The sequence below is a fragment of the Grampus griseus genome, assembly GCF_964374135.1.
Source record: "Grampus griseus genome assembly, chromosome: 1".
In the NCBI taxonomy this organism is placed as follows: domain Eukaryota; kingdom Metazoa; phylum Chordata; class Mammalia; order Artiodactyla; family Delphinidae; genus Grampus; species Grampus griseus.
In genome coordinates this window covers 135,385,112-135,405,912 of record NC_139017.1, presented here as the reverse complement: position 1 = coordinate 135,405,912, position 20,801 = coordinate 135,385,112, and the positions used below count along the sequence as shown (strand labels likewise).

General features: G+C 45.7%; 1 protein-coding gene across 5 annotated transcripts in view; it reads right to left on the bottom strand.

Annotated features, from left to right (window-relative positions):
• DAB1 (DAB adaptor protein 1) overlaps positions 1-20,801 on the bottom strand; it is a gene marked incomplete at both ends in the record, with an annotated part of 276,391 nt that overhangs the window by 12,584 nt on the left and 243,006 nt on the right. For 2 of the 5 annotated variants that reach the window (XM_082670057.1, XM_082670058.1), the window contains 7 exons: positions 73-156; positions 514-641; positions 4,430-4,978; positions 12,599-12,707; positions 15,005-15,067; positions 19,391-19,438; positions 19,530-19,580. In XM_082670057.1, coding sequence (XP_082526183.1) covers positions 73-156; positions 514-641; positions 4,430-4,978; positions 12,599-12,707; positions 15,005-15,067; positions 19,391-19,438; positions 19,530-19,580 — 1,032 coding nt within the window. Of the gene's footprint in view, positions 1-72; positions 157-513; positions 642-4,429; positions 4,979-12,598; positions 12,708-15,004; positions 15,068-19,390; positions 19,439-19,529; positions 19,581-20,801 lie in introns of those variants that run through there. The other 3 variants (XM_082670060.1, XM_082670061.1, XM_082670059.1) reach the window with 2 other exon arrangements.

Here is a 20,801-nt window from a genome sequence, read left to right as displayed (position 1 = left end):
AAGCAAAAGGGAAAGCGGATGGCTTAAGGGTGGGAGATCAAAAGGACAGATACCTACCCAGACCTGTGCTATCTAGCTACCGGCCTGTGGACTTATATTATCACCACTGGGCTCACCAAAGGGATCACTGTTGGATGAGGCCTGTGACCCATCAGGCTAGAACACAAGAAGATAACACTTTTTTTTTTTCTTTTCAGTAATTGAAAATATAAGACAGCTGGGCATATTTTCATGCACACATACACTCTGTTATTTTAAAGGAGGCAGCACTTCCTTTAGAGGATGCCACTTCCGCAAATGTGAGAACTTGTAGTAACAACTTAATGAAAGGATAACGGTTTTCAGCTGCTCATTTGAACATAAAAGAAAATGCCTTTAGTCACCCCTTTAGAACTTAAGAGTCTGAGCCAGCATTCTTTTCTACATAGGTTTCCTCATGCATTGTCCATTTCAGATACAGAGGTTTTAAATTGAAGAAAAAAACAAAACCGAAAGAACAAACCGGTCACTTACAGCTTCTTGCTCTTCACTTTTGCTGGGACTTTCAAAGCCCTCTTCAAAGATGTCATCGGTGGTCGGATCACTGGCGTGGGATGCAGATGATTTGGATGGAGAGCTCTGTCTAGGGGCTGGGGTTGGAGCTACATAGAGACCATGCAAAAAAAGAAAACATCCTAAGTGTCCGGCAGCAACCGTTTATACCCCACAGAAACCTCAGGGATATGATTATATTCAAGTCAAATCCCAGGACTCCTCCCTTCCTATCACAAGTCAAATCGGTTGAATGGTTTAATATCTCCTCTGTACCTATGAATCTTGTCCTCTCACAAATTTGATGGTCAGGAAGGAGCTGGTGGGAACTTGATAGTAATACAAATCCTTGGACCCCACCCTAGATACACCTACTGAATCAGAAATTCTGTGTTTCTGCAGACTCAAATTGAGACCTGCTGGACTACAGTCTTCTTTCTTAACTTCATGTAATTATTTCAATAAGAATAAATAGAGAAGAGGAGAGTGATGTGCATTTATTGAGTGCCTTCTATGTGTCGGAAGCCATCAGAAATTTTACAGGCGATATCACTGACCCGCATAAAGCCTCTTCGAGGTGGGGTTCTTCCAATTTTACAGATAAGGAAGGTAAAGATTGCTAAACTGCTCAAGGCCACAGACTTGGCAAGTGGTAGAAGCAGGCTTTGTATCCTGGCACACAGTAGGTATCTGATAAACACGTGCTGAACAGAGTGTCTCAGTGATCTGGGAGAATGAATGTAGCCGACGGCAACTTCACAGCTGCCACTTTTCTCCTTGTTCCATAAGGATCTCCATTTTCTGTCCTAACCTTCCCACATTTCCCTTGTCTCCGTTATCCCAGAGGTTTATAATAAATACGCCATTAGAAACTACTTTCCTTTCAATAATGTCTTTGTTTTTCTTTTCAATAATGTCTAACTTGGCATTGAAAATACCCAGCACTGGCTCAGCCCCAAGGGAGGGGGGGAGGCGTGGCTTGATTTAGTAGCTGAATTTCAAAAGCCATTGACAAGCCCTCCCTGCCATTACATCCCAGAATTTACAAAATCTGGCTGCTTGTCAGACAGTGAGTGATTATAAAACTTGGTGGGTTGCTTCTGCCTCGATGAACCTCTCTTTAGAATGATGATGCTATTTATTGCGGGCCAGCAAGCTAGACACGGTGCTAGGCACTTTGCATTCATTATGCTCTCTAATATAAACCCTGCAAGGTGCTACTGTACCTATTGTCTTTTTCTGATGAAGAAACTGCGGCTCAGAGAGGTGAAGTGCCTTTCTTAGAGTTAACACAGCTATGAAGCAGGAGCGCTGGGATTTAACACAAATCTGACAGTGTTCAGTCCACTGTGCTTTTCTGTTTCTATTTGAGGTGTACTTTTGGTTCCTCTCCACTCAAAACATTCGAAAGGTGATGCTGATGGATAAGAGGATATAAAGATAGGTTGCGGGCTTCCCTGGCAGCGCAGTGGTTGAGAGTCTGCCTGCCGATGTGGAGGACATGGGTTCGTGCCCCGGTCCGGGAGGATCCCACATGCCACGGAGCGGCTGGGCCCGTGAGCCATGGCCACTGAGCCTGCGCATCCGGAGCTTGTGCTCCGCAACGGGAGAGGCCACAACAGTGAGAGGCCCGCGTACCGCAAAAAAAAAAAAAAAAAAAAAAAAGATAGGTTGCACTCATTTTCTTTAAAATAAAACATTGTTTCTTTTTTTTTTAATTTAAAAGGAAGTCTGTTTTGTTTCATGAGATGCCTATAGAACAAACCAGTTAGAGAGAGTTTAAATGAGATAAGCTTTATGAAAACACCTTGATATGCGGTAGGTGCTTAATAATTATGAGGGTAATTGGATTCTGAACGCTGTTTGACATGGTTTCTTGCTTACTAAAGACTGAGAACCCTGACAGAGCTGCCGATTCTGAGAGATATACTGCTCATACTTATTGGATGGAATCAGTGGGATGCAAAACTCGAAGTTTATTTATGCAAGTATCTTAACCTTTAGAAGGTTTTGTAGAATACCTCTAGACCCTAAAACTGTGGTTCTCAATCTAGGACAATTTTACTCCCAAGGGACATTTGGCACTATCTAGAATCATTTTTGGTCATCATGGTAGGGGAAAAGGATGTGTGCTACTGGGCGTCTAGTGGCCCTGGCTAGAGGCCAGGGACGCTGCTAAACATCCTACAGTCTACAGGACAGCCACCCACAGCAAAAAATTATCTGGACCAAAATCTCCTGCTCCGACACACGACAGTAGCTGAGTAGCCTTTGTGTTGTACCTTCATCCTCTACAATCGTTCCAAAACACATCCCATGTGCCAGACACCACACAACCATCACGAGAAGTGTAGCAGCACGAGGATGATTAAGACATATTCCCTGTCCTCAAAGAACTTAAACTTCCCTCTTTTATATATATAGCTGGCACACAAGCCCCTTGAAAGAGAGACATTTGTCTTCAAGAGATGCTTGCTTTTTCTGCATGGCTGTCATTTCTTTAGCATTTCATTTTTTATTCATGATTCTTCATTGAAACCCCGTGAGCTGGAGTGAATAGAGATGCCCCCACCGTGTAGATCATATGGCCTGAGAGGAAGTAGGTTATTTATACCCATAGAAGAGGTTCATTTTCAGAACAGCATCCCAAACCTTGCTGAAGTGACACTATCTAATTGTGTTAACATTAGATTTTTTTTGACAATTCACGGGACTGGCTAAGCAGTAATCCGTACCATCTGTGACAGTAATGAAAACGCCAACCTCACTGTTCCATGAGCCTTTTCCTTCCCCTTATCAACTGTCAAGGCACAGGCTGGATCACCAGACACCTTCCCCGGGTGGTGTCAACCAGGCATCGGCGTGCCCAAGTACATCTGGATTCTGATTGGCTGCACAGGGCTGGTTTTCCAGATGCTGGCCATAGAAAAGTGAGCTGGGATAGAATCACTGAATATGCCAGAACCAGGACAAGGCACAGAGCTATTGAAGCTAGCTCACTTATTTCACCCAAGACACAGCTGAGGTTAAAGGAAGTCACACACTTGCCCGAAGACACAGTTTGGGGTGGAGAAGGCAGGATGAGAACCTCAGTCCAAGACTGCGCAAACCCGCTCAGTATGCCATAACAATGATGATAAAAATACTTCCAACTCTGTGAGGCACGTAATGTTTTAGAACATGTACCACTGAATCCTTTTTATGACCCTTAGCCTAAGACAGATGAGGACATTGAGGCCCAGAGAAGTAAAATGACTTGCCCATCGACACAAAACTAGTAAGTAATCACGCCACTCTCTGGATTCCCAGCGCAGAGCGTTCTGACTACCTGAAGCTTTGAGCAAATTCTCGCTGCCACTCTACCAGCTGTAGGAGGCCTTATGGCTGCTCTACCTCTGGCCTGTGTTTTCTCCTGATCTTACTTTTCTGATTTTTTATACTTGTCCCTAACATTTTTTAAATGCACATACACCATTCATTTTTAGTTCAATAAGGCATACCCAAATCTATGTGTCAGAGCTGGGATATACATAAATGAATACATGGATGTGCAAGGGAACAGAAACTTAAGGGCCAGAGTAACATGCTAGATAAATAACAGGCCTGTATCCGATTCCACCCTTTTGCCTATTTTCTTTGTCTTTGAATCTCACTTTCGTTATCTGTCAAACAGGTCTAACGAAACTTGCCACTCGCATTGTTAGGAGTATAGAAATAATAAACATAAAGCACGTGGAGAAGGTGCGTAGGATTGGCACCTAATCACGGGAGGCTATTCGTAGCAGCAGTCATATACACAAAGAGGCCTGTTGAATGCAACCGAGGTGATTTCTCTGACGCCAGAAACAAGGCATCAACTGATCCCTGGGGGTTTATGCCTTCAGAGAAGGGCACTCACGTGAGTTGGTCGATGGTGTAGTAGAAGTCACAGGAGTCAAATTCAACTGGGAGATGTCAAAGTCATCACAGTCGTCTGTATCCTGTGCCACCCCGACTTTGTTGAAGTAACTGGAGAAGGCCTCTGAGGTGCAGGTGAGGGAGGGCTGGTCAGGTTTGCGGGAGGGCACGGGTGGAGGCTGGGCCATCTGGAAATCCTTAAACATTTCTTTCCCCATTTTCTGCCTGGGCTTGTCGGTCTGTGGACTTGACCTGGCGGAGTCACCCGTGGCTGGGACGGTTGCAAGGGGGGTGAGGGGACCTTGGAACATGGCAGCTGGCAAAGGCATAACAGTTTGTGTGGGCATGAAGGCGGCTGGCGGAAACTGCCCGGCCACGGTGGGCCAGGGCTGCTGAGTGGCAGGGAAGAGACCCGGCTGGCCCCATGCGATGGGCTGAGCCCCTGGCATCACCTGAGCGACTGCTGGCTGAGCACCCATGGCGATCTGCTGTTGGACAAGGGGCTGCTGGCCCCAGAAGGATGGGAGGACGGCGCCCATTGCAACATAACCTGCAAGGTTAAAAAAAAAAGTCAGGCGCCTTGGGTAAGAATTATTCAGGGAGTCAAGTGATGGGCAGAAAGGGACCAAGCAACTGTTGAGTGTCAGGCTGTGTGCTAGGATGCAAAGGTGAGTAAGACAGAAGTCCCTGCTCTCCTGGAGTCTGTCTTCTAGAGCCCTGGTCAGGGAAAACTGCTCTGAGGAGATGACTTGTAAGCAGAGACTAGAATACAGTGAGGGGGACACCAGGCAGAGATCTGGGGAGTAATGATAATATTACTATAGTTCTTAAAGTTCTTATAGTCTTATAATTCTTAGAGGTTTCTGACATCACACAACCTCAGAAGCCAGTGTGTCTCAGTGGAAAAGGCAGAGCGCTGGAAACCAGGCACATCTGGGTTTGAATCTTGCCTCCCCTTCTTGCTAGACTCAGGGCATTCCCAAATGTTTCAGCTCTCTAAGAGTCAAGCTCTTTGTTGTAAAGCCAGGTTATAACATCTTCCTTCTCAGCATCGAAGCGGTGTGCAAAATGATTAAGAATCAAAATGTTGGAGTTTTAGAGGCAAAGGTTAAAATTCAGACTGCCACTTCTTATCTATGGAATTTGGGGAGAGCTGCAGAAGCTCTCTAAGCCTCTCCTTATCTGTAAAATGGGTAGAAAATACCTTCTGCGCCTCATTGGGTTAATTTAAAGATTAAAAAAAAAATGTAAGTTAGCATCTACTCAGGACCACCTCATACAGTGGCATAGGTTGGGCACTGCAAAACTCCAGGGGGTGTACTCACATATGTCACCGTAATTTTTTGCTATATTATTCCTTTCAGGTGAGATCTAGTCATTTTAAAAGGAGCACAAGTGATACTCTGTACCATAATAATAGAAACAATAATAATTTCCACCTATTAAATGCTTACAACATGCTAGGTACAGTATTAGGTGCTTCACATCTTTACAAAATCCCTGCAGGGTCGGTGTCATCATCTCCATTTGAGGGAAAAGGAGATTGGTACTCAGAGAAGAAAAGCACCTCATTCAGGCTCACACAGCTGAGACAAGCTGGGATCAGGACCTGAACTGTGGTCATCTGTCCCCAGAGCCAGCATTCTTCCCACTGCCTCACGCAGATGGCCAAGACTGACTTCTGATCTTAGCACAGTCGGTAAAGCTGGTCTAGCCATGTAATGTTTTAGCTCACTTTGGGCCTGGAGGAGACTCCCATGTCCTTCCAGGGGTCCCCACCCTTTTCAGGGTGCAATCATGCCCAGGAGACAGATGACCAGTCCAGGCAGAGTAGACGGCCTCTCAAAATATGCATTTTTATGGCTATTGGAAGGAATTTGTAGGTACAGGAGGAGTGAGACCAGGAAAAGAAGAGGGTGGTTGCACGGTATCCTAGCAACTTCCAAATGGAAGACTGGCGAGTGCAGGGGCACTGGGCATGTCCTGGGTTGTGTCAGTGACTCCGGTGAGCCCAGAGAAATCCCGTGTGGGCTGCCTCACTCATGCTCTAGCCTCAGATCTGCCCTTCAATGGATTCATAAGGGATGGAGCCAACTTCAAAGCCAGTCCATTTCCTTCCAAGTTCAGAGGAGGCTCCAGTAGTGGGGTAGAGACAGACACACGGGCTTCCTACTGATCAATCTAATAGTGTTAAATACTTTTATGGAATGAGGCAGGAGTGGCAACAAAACAGACAATATCCTTATCAGATCACCTTGGTCCTAGTGCCCGGAAATGAGAGGGGTGAAGAGGCATTGGTGCTGACATTTAAACTTGCAACTTGCTTACATTGTCTGTCATAATAATGCAGTGACTTGAACCTACCAACAGACTAAGAATTTGGCAACACTGTTTTTCTTATTTTCTGATTGACTTTGACAGGGTTCAATGGTTCTCAGTGGGAGTGCTACTGCCTCCTAAGGCATGATTAGGAAATTTCTGGGGTGTGTTTTGGTTGTCATGATAATTTCACGGCCAGACAGTACTGGCATTTAAGGGGCCAAGAGCACTGACACTAGACCTTCTATAATGTGGGAGATAACGTGCATGACAAAGAAATGTCAGCATTCTGTTTGCGATTATTTGAGTATAGACTAGATTTTTTAAATGACTATTTTATTTTATTATTTATTTATTTTTCGGGGGGGTGGCGCAACCCTGTGGCTTGCAGGATTTTAGTTCCCCAACCGGGAACCCAGGCTACGGCACCAAAAGTGCCACCAGGGACTAGATTGGACTTTGAATCACATGGAAAATCAAAGTTTCTTTGCACAGTTTTAATGCACTACATTTTCCAGGAATGTAAGAACTGTGTAATTTGAGGGGAGACTATATTTCGTTTTGTCTGGAACATTGTCAGGAGTTGTTCACCAACTTGGAAAATCACGGTCCCTGATCATGGCGTTGGAGGAAGCATGACACTCCTGTACTGGTTGGTCTGAACCTGTGGTGATTCTAGTCATAGGTACACACACCTGACCACTTAGTATGTTTTCTAGTGTAGTTTTACCTGGGTATTTCCTTACTGCTATATATTATCTTGTTATTATAAATTAGTTTCCTTTATTTCTTCCTTATATTACAGTTAGGACATTATATTGATTTCTGAAAAACCAAGTAGGTAGGTTATATTCTCTATGAGTTTCATTTCAAAATATTAAAGGAGACATCACAAATCCTTGTTATAAAAAAGGGGCACTGGGTCCGACAGGGTGAAGACCTGCCCATGGGTCTTGCCATCACACCAACCCTGATGCCCATTTTGGTAAATGGATGGAAGGCTTCAGCCTCCAGCCAGACTATTTTTTGCTTGGCTCCCATCCCACCCTCCTTACTGCCACCAGACGACTGTTCTAAAATGCAAATACAGTTGACCCTTGAACGACGCGTGGGTTAGGGGCGCTCACCTGCACACAGTGGAAATTCTGCATATAACTCATAGTTGGCCCTCCGTCTACCTGGGTCTGCATCCACGGAATCAACCAACCGCAGACCACATATAGTACTACTGCAGTATTTCTTGGAAAGCATCCACGTGTAAGTGGACCGTTGCAGTTCAGGCCCGTGTTGTCCAAAGGTCAGCTGTACAGTGCTTCATGACCTTGAGTATGAGGCCCGGAGGCCTTAGCTTGACTTTGGAGCTTTTGGGGTCAGTTCCTTTCCACTTCCTCACCCCCATTTTCCGTTTGCTCTCCCACTGGCACCCTTCCCTGCAGCAGTTGCAAACAACCCAACCTGTTCTCTCGTCTCTGTTGGTCCATCTGCCTGGAAAGCCATCCCTAATTCTTTTTCACATGGTTGCCCCTCCTTTGCTCTTTGAGACGTGGTTCGGCATCACCTCTGCCCTCTAGACTCAGTTGGTTCTCCTCTGGGAGTGCACAGTCCCCCATGTTCATCTCCATTGTGGCACTTGTCACACTGCGTCGGAAGTGCCCGGTGATTCTGTCTTCCCTCATGAGACTGGAAAGCTCCCGCTACGAGGAACCTTTTCTTTCTTTCTCCCTCCCCCCTCTGCGTCTAGCACAGTTTTGGGCACACATCCACTGCTCCATAAATGCTGGAGGCTGGAGAAAGGCTCTAGGTAGAGGTGAATGAGTCACAGTGGAATAAATGCCTTCACTGCGTTTTTCTAAGTCTCCAATTAAACTCCAGCATCCGTAAGTGCTATGATCTCTGATGAGTCAGTCTACTGCTGGTGGCAGGCTTTTTCCCCCCCATCTTTTTTTTTTTTCCTTTTTTCCACAAGGAGCCAACAGATGGGCTGTGCACACTTTTCTGGAGAGAGCTATTAGCATGTCTCCCTGGCTTCATGCCATCTGCTTCAGAACAAAGTACAATATTCAAAAGAAAAAAAAAGGCAACAAGGGTAATTGGGTATCATGTTTGGGAACTTGCAGGTCTCACTTGCTCTTCCTGGGTGGGAGGGATCCCTGCAGTGGGGGCTTTCCCCAGACCTGTGAGCCAAGGCTCTCGGGCCACATGGCACTGTGCCTCCCTGAAGGGACATCTCAGTGGCAGGGCTGCAGTAGCACTGAACATGGGAAACCACTGCGTGGCTGCCACTGCAGCCACTAAACAGCTTAGTGACTGTTTACTGGTTAACATTCAACAGTGGAGGGAGGAGGTGCCAAGGAGCATCTGTTTACGCCATGAAGTCCAGATGAATCATAAATCTCCTCGCTGTGCAGTGAAAGGAAACACCTGCAGTGTTGAAAATCGCAATGTATAACCAGATGCTGGCACCTGGGGATATCCTCATTACTAAAAAAAAAGCAGACTAAAATGGAAGAAAATAGTGAAAACTAAAGGACTCCTCCAACATATATACAGAACTTATATGGTACCTCTTATCTACATTATGTCATTTGATTCATTTGTTCAAAAATGGCCCTCCTGGGTGCCAAGCACTGTTTGTCTTTGGAGATGCGTGAAGAACAAGACAGTAAAAAAAAAAAAAATCCTTGCTCTAGTGGAGCTCACATTTTTTGTGGAGTCGATCCTTGCAAACAAGCCTCTGGGGTAGCTGTTATCAGTATCTCTTTAATCTGCATACAAGGAACCTACAGCTTCAGGAGGGGAAGGTTTGATGTGGCTACACGGCAAGGGTGGGTAGCAGAGCCAGGGTCCCCAGTGAGTAGGGCGGAGAACGTTTTCGAAGTGCTTACTTATGTAAACACTGCCAGGCACTGTTTTAAATGTTTTATACTACATGTATTAACTCGGGAACAGCTCTATGAGGTGGAATTATCATCCCCATTTTACAGATAAGTTCCCTGAGGCTCCAAAGCGATATAGCTGAGTGTCACACAGCTGGTTAGTGGCAGGGTCTGTACTCATACAGAGCACATTCTCCAAGCCCTTCAGGCCAGCTCTGCCGTGTGCAGTCAGGAAGTCAAAGACCTAAACTTTATTTCATGCATTTTTTAAGAGAACATCCCAAGAAGGCAAAGGAAAAAAATATAGGTAAGAAGAAGACATATTTTCTTCTACTTTAGACGTCAGAGTAATAATAATAACAGCATTTTCCACATCGAGCATTTACAACGTGCCAGCATTTTTCAGAGGCACTTGACTTTATTTTCTCATTTAATTCTCATGATATTGTTGCAAGGTAAGTATTATTTTAAATTCAGTTATAAAAATGAAGAAACTCTGACTCTTACAGGTTAAGTAATTTGCCCAGGAGCCTAAAGCTTATAAATAAACGGCTGAGCCAGGGTTCAAACCCAGCCTATTAATTGTGCTGCACACCCCAGGTCATTTCCCATCTCCCGGTCACTGGCTGGGCAATTAGGGACAGGAGCCGGAGATTCAACAGCTGCAGTGATTTTTAAGGCCGGTTAAGGGAGGAAGATGGCAGACAGTTTAACACCAGCTGAAGCCCAGTTTTGTTTCTCAGCATAGCCGAAGTAGAGTAAGAGTGGCAAAAATACGCTAACTGAAATTAATTTTAGACTTACTTTCTAAAAATTAAAATCTTGAAGGTAAAAAAAAAAAAATCTTGGAGGTAATCTATCTTTTTTTTTTTTTTTTTTTTTTTTTTTTAGCAGCTGAAGAAGCAGAATCTCAATGTGCAGAAGTGGTTTATCCACAGTTTGCAACACAGCTGGTCAACTACAAGACCGCAAAATCCAGGCCTTCAAAGCTCTGGCTGGGGGGAGGGCCCAGAGCAGTGCAGACAGGTTCTCAGGCATTTTAGTCAAATGTTAGGGCCGGGGGGCTTCCCTGGTGGCGCAGTGGTTGAGAGTCCGCCTGCCAATGCAGGGGACACGGGTTCGTACCCCGGTCCGGGAAGATCCCACGTGCCGCGGAGTGGCTGGGCCCGTGAGCCATGGCCGCTGAGCCTGCGCGTCCGGAGACTGTGCTCCGCAACGGGAGAGCCCGCAACAGTGAGAGGCCCATGTAACGCAAAAAAAAAAAAAAAAAAAAAAATGTTAGGGCCGGAATTGCATGCAGCCCCTCTGACTCACAGAGCAGGGGGTAGGGGAGGGGCCGGGCCATTTCTCCACCTGGAGTACTCTTGATCCAGATGCCCTCCTGGCTCACATCACACTCCTCCTGACCACAACCTCCATTCACACCTGCCCTGCTCCACACTTCCTTCTGTTCATACCACTGATCATTTTCAAGGATTAGGTTAAGCTACTTATTTTTACGTTGTTGTCCATCTCCCCAATAGAACGTAAGCTCTCTGTAGCCAGGGGTCTGTGTCTTTGGTATTCACTGACACACCCCAGACATCTAGAATAGGACCTGGCCCATAGTGAGTACTGAGTGGATATCTGTGGAATGAACATGCCTAAAAATGAGTAAGTTGGGTGCCATCAGAGAGTGGGGACAAAGCATGGTTATTCTGGATACAAGGCTGATGGCCCAGGAAGGTGGTACGTTTCTGGAAAACTGTTATTCTTATTTAAAACGACAGATTCAATAACACTATTCCCAAGGACATTTTAATATCCATTTTAGGTAGAGAAAACTAGTCATTGCCACTGTTCCATTTTAGGGGTGGGTAGCACAGATTTGATTGGAAAACTTAGCAATTAAAGACATTTCTAGGCTACCTATAGATTCTCAACTGTAAGTCAGACCCAGTGGCTATCAACCTCTGTTGCTTCTAGAAGTTCATAATGATCCCTCAGTTCATACGACTTTGGAACAGAGTATGAATTTTTAATTTCACTTTGAATAACAGCAAGGTTTATATTTGGTGGCAAGAATTTGTTTCTAATGCTGTGTAATTAAAAGTAATTATTTATAGAAGAATGCAAGAAATTTGTATTCTGAAATATTCAAACTCTGTCATTTATATAAATGAAGTAGAAAAAGAAAGATAAAGCCACAGATTTCAAATATGTAGTTAAAGAAAAAAAGTCTTTAAGAATGTTTTTGCCTGAAAGACTTTACTTTTTGCCAGGTATGCAAAAAGCAGTACTAATACCACCTTTGGCCATGTTCAGGTAGAGTGGGCCAGCTACACGGAGTGCCTGATGCCATGGAAACAAGATGCCTCAGACCCCACCAATTTGCACCTGCAACACTATTACTATATATATTTTTACCCTGTTGTAAAAGTATATATTATATATATATATATGTTTTAAAGAATATTTGGAATATAGAACAAACGCTCTTTAAACCACTAAGAGCCCCATTACAATTCACTGTTAGCAGTTTGTTCTGTCTCCTAGGTGTTTCCCTTTGCATGGGGAACCTCCCCTTCTTTAAGCCTCCACCCATAAGGCAGATCTCTTCTATCCATCAGCTCTCTAGAGGTCTGCAGAGCACGGACTCACACCTCCCCCACCCTCCCTCCATCTGGCTGAGCTGGACAGTACAAATCAGGATTTGCACTGATTTGCATGGTTGTGTGTGCACCAAGCTCCCCAAAGCTATACACCTGGAATCTTGACCTTTCAGGTGCAAGACATGAGTGATTTCCAGCCTGCAGCATCCCAGAGCTTTGTGAACATACCACCCCCCTGCCCACGGCAGTTTCTCAATGTCACCTGAAGAGTCACAAGGAGAGAATGGTGGTCCCACAGGTGTCTGGCATAATCTGGCAGTGGTTCAGTCAACGCTTTCTCTTTCTTGGTGGGTGGAGGCAGAAGGAAGGTGGAAGAGGACTTACCTGAGGGTACAGCAGCAGTGCCGAAAGGTACAGAACCAAACATGTCTGCACTCGCCGGAAGTGTCTGAGATGAAGACGGGATAAAGGCATCACCTGGAGTTGCAGGAGTCTGTCAGACAGAGAAGGACAGGGGTGCGTGAGGCCCCTGGGAGACCTGGCTCAGTGCTAATCAGGACGGGAAGCAGCAGGCACAGGAATTAAGTGGGACAGTGCTACAGAAGCAAGCCCCGGTCCGGGCCACTTACTGTGGCAGGCAGACCATGAGCTGGTTATAAAGACTATAAAATGGGAAAAACAATACCCATCTCTAGAGCTGCAGAGAAGCTTAAATGAGATCATGCATTTCAAACACTTAGTACCTGCCGCACAGAGGCACATAGTAGGGGCTCAGCAAATGCTGGCCAGTATCGTGACTATTTAGTTTGAGCCCCTACCCTTTGAGGGTGTTTTTGGGCCCTCAAATTATCCCATAATATCTTTCACCCTTCAGAAATGGTCAATTCAAAGTGACATACACTCACTCAGGACCTACTGCGTGCCCAGCTCAAGGCTGTCACTTAATACGTGGCCAATAAACAGATGTTGACTAAATAAACAAATAAAGATTAGCAAGTAGAATAGAGACCCTTGGGTCCTGGTGCCTCCCAGAATCCTGCCTGAACCTTCATTTGCAAAAAGAAGCAAATGTTCTCAAGAAGATGATAAAAAAAAAAATGATGCTTGAGCAGGTACAAACTCTAAAGCCTGGCCCATGCTGGAACTCCAGAAAGGCCTGCCGCATGAACTACTGGGTAAGGTGAGGCTACTGAGATAGAAACATGGGTACTAATTTTTTCAAAGGTCCACACCCATGTATAGAAGCCTTTTGCCTACAGAGTATGCCTATTCGATGCCATAATATGTTTATTTTTTTCCCCTTGGAATAGACTGGAGCAAGCAATTAATCCTGAAACCATGGCAATTAGACGAGGCCATTTTTAGACTAGCAGCTTGCAGGATGCATGGCTTTGTTCTGAGGATTATTAAATACCCATTTGGACAGCACTTGGGTTTAGGGCCAGAAACACAGCCATGAGCTGCTGCGTTAAGCCCTTTAAAACACAATCAATATCATTCTCTTTTTTCTGGTGTGACCTTGGGTGAGTCCCATGCCCTCTCTGGAACTCAGTTTGCTCATCTGTAAAATGAAGAGGCTAAGGTTAGACGATCTCTCCAGACCTTTCGAGCTCCATGGCTCCATGGTTCAGACATGCAGCTGTTCCCCCTGGGATGGAGGAGAGACTCTCTAGACGGTCCAGCTTCCCTGGAGACAGGAGCTGCTGTCCCCTCCTTCACAGCTGCTCTGGGCACCAGGCGTTCGGAGCAGAGCAGCTGTGCCTAGATTCCCTGGAGGCAGCTATGGGCAGCAGGCTCTCATGCCATCTGTCCTCAGTGGTGAGGCTACAGCCATTTCTCCGTGAGGTGCAGCTAGCCAATGACCCATGGCACCATCCCTGGGTTTGTGCAACTGCGCGGCGCCTGCAGGAGCCGCCCCCTCCCAGCAGCTTCAGCTGGTGCAGCTGTGCCTGCCTGCTCTCCGCCCACCTCCGGGGAGCGGGCAGGGGAGGAACTGGAAGGGCCAGTTTGGCATTTTTCTCTGCAGTGGCTGCAGGGTTGCCTCTGAATGCCTCCAGTTCTCAAAGCACTTGGATTCTATTTTGCTTCGGTTTTCATTCTTTTTTTTTTTTTTCCTTTTCATTTTCAAGTGAGGGCTCCCTGCAATCTCTACCCCAGTGCAAGCAATGACTGAGATACTGTGGCTGAAACTAGAGCTGGGGATCCAAAGCTTCATGAGCTCAGCGAAGCCAGCAGGCAGGTGGGAAGGGAGGAGGAAATGAAAAGAAGATGGAGAGGGGAAGAAGAGAAGCAAACGAGAGAGGAGAGGGCAGAAAGGGCCGGGGAGAGAAGATGCTTCCTTTACTGGGCTGACCACCTGGCTTCCTTTACTGTGTGGGATCTGGGTAGGAGACGACAAATGCCTCATCGGGTCTGCTGTCCTGTGGCGTTTCTTGCCCATATTCCCAGCTAGACCATGTGTTCCTTGCAGGCAGGGATCACATCCTGTTCCTGTCTCTCTCCAGTGCCCAGCATAACAGCAAGAACCCCAGTGATAGCCTGTAATTGCTGATGCATGGTCTCATTTATTTCTCAAAACAGAGCATGTATCATAATCCCTTTTTAAAAAAAAATAGCAGAGGAAATTGAGGTTTAGAATTGTTAGTAAATTTGCCCAAATCACACAGCTTGAAAGAGTCCAAGTTGAAATCCACCAGTAGCCTCTTTTACCCAAAGACCATATTTTTGTCACCATGCGACTGAAGAAGGAAAAGAAAGAGATGCAGGGCTCTGAGGGAAGTGCATACTTACGGGGGGAGAGGTTATATCAGGAGGGGTGGACATGTCCCCAAAAAGTTCTAACTGGGTCACAGCCTGAAAAGAAAAAAAGATAATGGTGTAATCACAAGGGGAACGGATGCTGTGGGCATTGTTTTAAAAAAATTTGATTTGAGGACACACGTTTCTTTTTCATCATGACTATATAAACAATAAACCCAGTTGGTCATTATGATACTTCTTGATCCCAAAGACAACATCTCGGATGTAGCCAGAATCAATTGTTGCTTCAATGTGTCCGGCTGTTTATCTGGGCTTAGTCAAGCAGATCTGGGTTTAGCCACCTTGCATAGGCAATAATAATGCCACTTTTACATATGTACCATCCAATGCCAACACTGTTTCTATTCTCCAGGAGACAAAGGCAAGACACAGTCTCACCATGTGCTTTCTTTTCATGAGTGTATCCACATGTACAAAATGCCTTTCATGTATCAAGTACAGCAAGTCACCACTTCATGGCCACTTCTCAGTAAATACTCCTAATAATACTGACCCTGAGAGGTATGAATCCTCATCCCCATTTTTACAAATGAATAAATTGAGTCTCATAGAGGTCACCTTAAGGTCACCCGGGCCATGACTTGAATTTTCTGCATATAGAGCAGGCAGTCAAATGACAGTCCCCAAAAGAATCCATCTTTAAGATAAAAAATGTAGTCAGAGGAGAAGAAAACATATCATTTAATACCAGGAAGGGCATCAAAAACAGCCCAGTATATATACACTATTAATCATTCTGAGGAGCTCCATCACTGTAGACACTGTATCAACTATATTCCCATCCGTCATACGACAGTGTCTGAGCAAGGCCAGCCAGAGCAGTGGGAGAAGCCCTTTAAGACACACTTAGAAATTAATCTGCATACACTTCCAGCTTCAGAGTCTGCAGGGAGTCTGTGGTCGGCAATCTAACGGCCTGACTTAAAGTACATAATCACGTGTTTTGTGCAAATCTGCCCACTGCAAAAAAAATACTTTCTGCTCGTCTTTGGATTTTAAGTGATAGTTTCTAATTGGGGGAACCGAAAAACACCACCCAACTGAAAGGACAGGGAGAGTCTGCCTGTCTGCCAGGTAGGACCCCTGCCCTCGAAATCTGTTCTAACCAGGCAAGGCAGGAGCTCCACGATTCACACAAAGAAAGGACCATTCTCTGTTACTGACAAATGTGTGAGCTCTGGGCCCAGGAAAAGTCCCATCCCCAGGGATGTATCTGAGCTCTCCCACTGCCAACCTCTGCAACTCCTCATGGCCACTGTTCCCTCATCTGGACATTGGAGATAATGTCCAGATAATACCTCCTTTGCAGATTTACTGACAATATTACTAGCAGGATTTTGAAGTTTGGGCAAGCCTGGTGAAAAAGGCACAAAAGATTCTTTTCGCTGAAAGTCAAGCAGCTTAGCCTGGTTAACTCACTTTCAACTCTTCCCCTTAAGCTTTCAGATTGAATGAACGGTGCGTGGCACACAATAGGGCCCTATACATATTCACTTCCCTCCCAGCTACATAATATGTTTTTTTTTTTTTTTGTACACGTTGGACTGTGAGGTGTTAGGCACTGTGCTGGGTGCTCGGAACATAAGAATGAGAAATGACAAGTCCCAGCCTGCAGGGAGCTTACAGTCTGGTGGGGACGATCCATAGATATAGATTGTAAAACTTGCTTGTTTTCGGGAAGGCTTCTTCAGCACGTGAACAATAGTTTATATTATTTGGTGAAATGACGCCAATCCTTAGGCTCTCTCCCAAACGCACAAAAGGTGAAATTCTATTTAATCCATTCAAGGGAAGCTTCTGGGCTTCCCGGTCCTTGGAACTCAATGCTTTGCAAATGGCCCACGACTATTTTCAGTGGTAGGAAAATATTAAAATGAAGTTAATAATTAAGTCGCACAATTTACATTTCAAATGTGTTGACCTCGTGGCACACTTTCACTAACATCATAAATATAATTGATTGGCTAATTTTCTCCTTAAGCACAACTTTTAAAATAACCTTCATTCTTGAGTTACAGACTTTCCTCCTGCCAGAGGACTTCCACTCGAGGATTAAACGAGAAAAAAACATGCAGAGGCATTAAACATAGATTGGTATTTCATTCCATTGGATTTGCTGCTTAAACAGAACCTTGAGTTAATTAAATTTTATAGAAAAAGGGGATTCTTAGGCCATAAAATTAAAAATAATTCTAATAACCATATGTGCTTGAGAATCTGGACTAATGTCTATTTTCACAGGCCCTCTCCGCACGTTAACCCTAGTCGTTTTATTTGTAACTTAATAAGCCATGTTCCATCTGATAATATTGTTGTAATTAATCACTTTAACGGCCTCATGAGAATAAAACTAACCATTCACATTTGTAAAACACTTTATAGTTTACAACACGTTTTCTGATACAGTATGATCATGCTGGACGCTCCCTGAGCCCCGTGAAGTCGGCAGCCCAGGAATCTCTCTCGCTCTCTCTAGTTTGCAGATAAGCTATAACAGAAGCCTGGAGGTTAAGTGACTTGCCTCTGATTGGTCAGCTAAAAGAAGCTGGGCTTGACCCACAGACCAGCCAGCATCTTGTTTATCCATTGGTCCCTTTACCAAGCCCTAGTTAGCCTTCCTTCAAGGTAGTCCAGCCCCACAATATTCCCTAACCAGAAGCCAGGGTTCCCACGGGTCCTGCCATGACACACATCCATCTGAAGAAGTCACCTCCAAGGTCAGCTCCAGATTCCTCCTCGCCTTCCCATTCCTGGCCCTTTGGATGTCTTCAGGTAGAGACATGGCTGTTAATGGCAGATTCTGCCCCTTCTTTAGGCCCTGGGCGTCCTCCAGGGTGAGCAGAGTGACCCTGGAAGCTGCCACGGCCGGTGAAGGGGTGGAGGAGGAGCTTGGCTGTTGAGGGGGGAGCCCCTCGGTGTCTCCATCAGGCATGTCCCCTTCCCCCACAAGCCATCCTTTGATACGAACAAATGATGGTTTTCCAATAACATCTGGAGTGCTGTACAACCTCTTTCAGGGTTAGACCCCTGGTCCTTCTTTCAGCTAGCCCATTGCAACTAGACTCCTAGGTCCCTCCTGTAGAGAAGTTCTGAAAGTGCCATTGATGAAGGCAGAGGTGTCCTTGACTGACCCCCAAGACATATTCACACAGACCCACTCCTGTTCTGACATCAGGTACTCCTTCGTTCAGGACAAGTAGGTAGCCCCTACTGTACATCAGCTACTGTGCCAAGAGCAGGGGATACAGGGATGAGTAAGGCATGTTCCTGTTCTGAGTCTCATGAGCTGCCTGTTCTACGGGAAGACAGACCTATAGACAGAGAAGCACCCGGGGCTCACGAAAGAAGGGGCTGCCTCAGGGCCTTTGCACACGCTCCTTCTCTGACCTAGATCACTCATTCCCTCCCCCATTGCCTTTCCCACCCATCCTCCAGGACACAGATTAGAGGACTTTATTTCTTCCTGGGAAGTGTTTCCTAACTCAATTTGTACCCCAAATCCCATTGCCCCAAACAGCTTATGTGAGACTCTCAGAACAGTGGTTGTCAGCCTTGGGTGTACATAAGGGAAAAACATGGATGCCCGGTTCCCACCCCTTGAGGTTCTGAATTAGTTGGTTTGAGGTACAGTCTAGTAACTGAAACTTTAAAATCTCTCAAGGTGATTCTAATTGGCAGCCCAGATTAAGAACCCCTGTCCTAGAGGCTTCCCAAGTGCCCTGTACTCAGGGGTGACAACGTTCACCGGCCTATGTATTAACCAATCTGAATAAACACTGGCTGCAAACCAGTACACTTATTCCAGGCTTGACCGACCAAATAGCAGCCTTGCCTGGTTTTTATCTCCACAGGTGGACTGAGCACATCCTGTTTACATGTCTGAATCCCCACTATACTACATTATACTACACTATACTATGCTCCCCTACCCCACCCTTCTCTACTGACCCCACCCTCTCCTCTCCTATGCTATGCAATGTCGCACTGTTATACTTAGAGCTCCCTGAGAATGGGGGTTGTGTCTTCCTCTCTATTGCATCTCTAGCAACTATCAGAACACCTAGGACACGTCAGGAGATTGAAAAATATTTGTTGAATGAAATGAAGGGGTGTTACGTCCTCTCCAACACACACTCCTCTTTCTCTCTCATGCGCGCAAGCACGCACACACACATACCCTTGCCCCGACTCTTCTCCTTCATCGCGGGGCCCACCAGGAGTCTCCTGTGAACATTAGGATAGGCAGGCACTGGAGCAGAGCAGAGCGCCTCCCATTCCTGCAGGAGGGTGAGGATGCATGGAATGGATGAGAATGACCAGAGCAACCCTCATTTCACAAGAGCCTGGAGGCCTTACCTTTGTTGCCTCAAAAATCTCATCAAAGTCCATCGGCAGCTTTCTGTTCTGTAAGCACAAGGCATGACTTATGAGCATGAGATGAGCGATGGGACAATGACATGAAACAGTTAATCAGGTTGGGCCCTCTCACACTTACAGGGGTTGCCGCTGCAAACCGTTCTTCAAAATCTTCAAACGTACAGCTGTTCTGAAAGCGTAAGGGATGATGAATGAGGATGAAGTGAATGACATACAAATGACATGGGTTTATGAGTTTAATGATGACGGGATCTATGGTTTACACTCCCGTGGTCTCAGGAGGTGGGAGCTGTTGCCAACGTACTGTGAAAACTCTAGAATATGCTCCCAGCATATGATAAAACACGGGCCTGACGAGGAAATACAAGCAATGGGGAGTTTGTAGGTTTAAAGTCCATCTTCCTTAAATTACAGCCCTGACTCGGCCAGTCTCAACAGTGGAAGCAGATAAGAGCATGATGTTTACCCTTGAGATTTTTGCTTTAAAAAGAAAAAGTGTTATCATGTGTTTCAGCCAAACTTAGTTAACTTGGAGCAGTCTGTGAACAGCAGGTTTTATAAGTGCCTTTGTGCATGCGGTCTTTGCTGCTTGAAATGCTCTTCTTAGCCTTGCAAGCCCAAAGCTCACCCAATTCCTCAAAACCCAGCTGAAAGGCCACCTCTTCCACGAAGCTTTCCTTGGTCCCCTAGGCTGAAAACCATCCTCCGAGAGCAACAGCGCATCGCTTGTGCCCACTACACGGTGAACTCCCTGAAGCAGGGACCACGATGCATTTGTTCTTGAATCCCTAGCAGATCACAGGGATCGGGCTTGAAAATGTATGAACAAATGCATGCTACTAAGAGTAGCTGGCAGTTGACCAAACCTAATTGTTTGATAATTTTTTTATTTTGTTGTTTATAACTGTTGAGAGCTTTGCTAAACCGCTCCATAATATTGCTGCTTAAGTATCCACTTTGTGTGGCCAAGCGGCCTGCACGGGCCTTGAACTGACACTAGCCTCTCCAGTGAGGCAGGCCCTAGATAGCAACCCACAGAGTCACAAATAAATGTCAGTTTCTGATATGACCATCCTAACAGCTCTTATGATCACACTCTCCCCAGCCTCCCAGGGCCTTCCTTTACGTACCCCTTAGATAAGATTCCTTTGACACTTCACAAAACCCTGCTCTTTTTTGTTTGAATTGACCAATCCGGCCTCAGGCTGGGAACCCTAATAAAGGCAAGCGCCCAGGTCCTGCCTTGCTCTCTGCCTGCATCCTGCCCTGACCTCCCCTCATGCCCCTTCCTCCAGGAACTGAGAGTAATAAACTTCTCTATTTCAATTCCCTGGTGGTCTTTTGTTGAACCCTGGCTCACCATCCGACAACACCCCAGGGCTTTACTTAA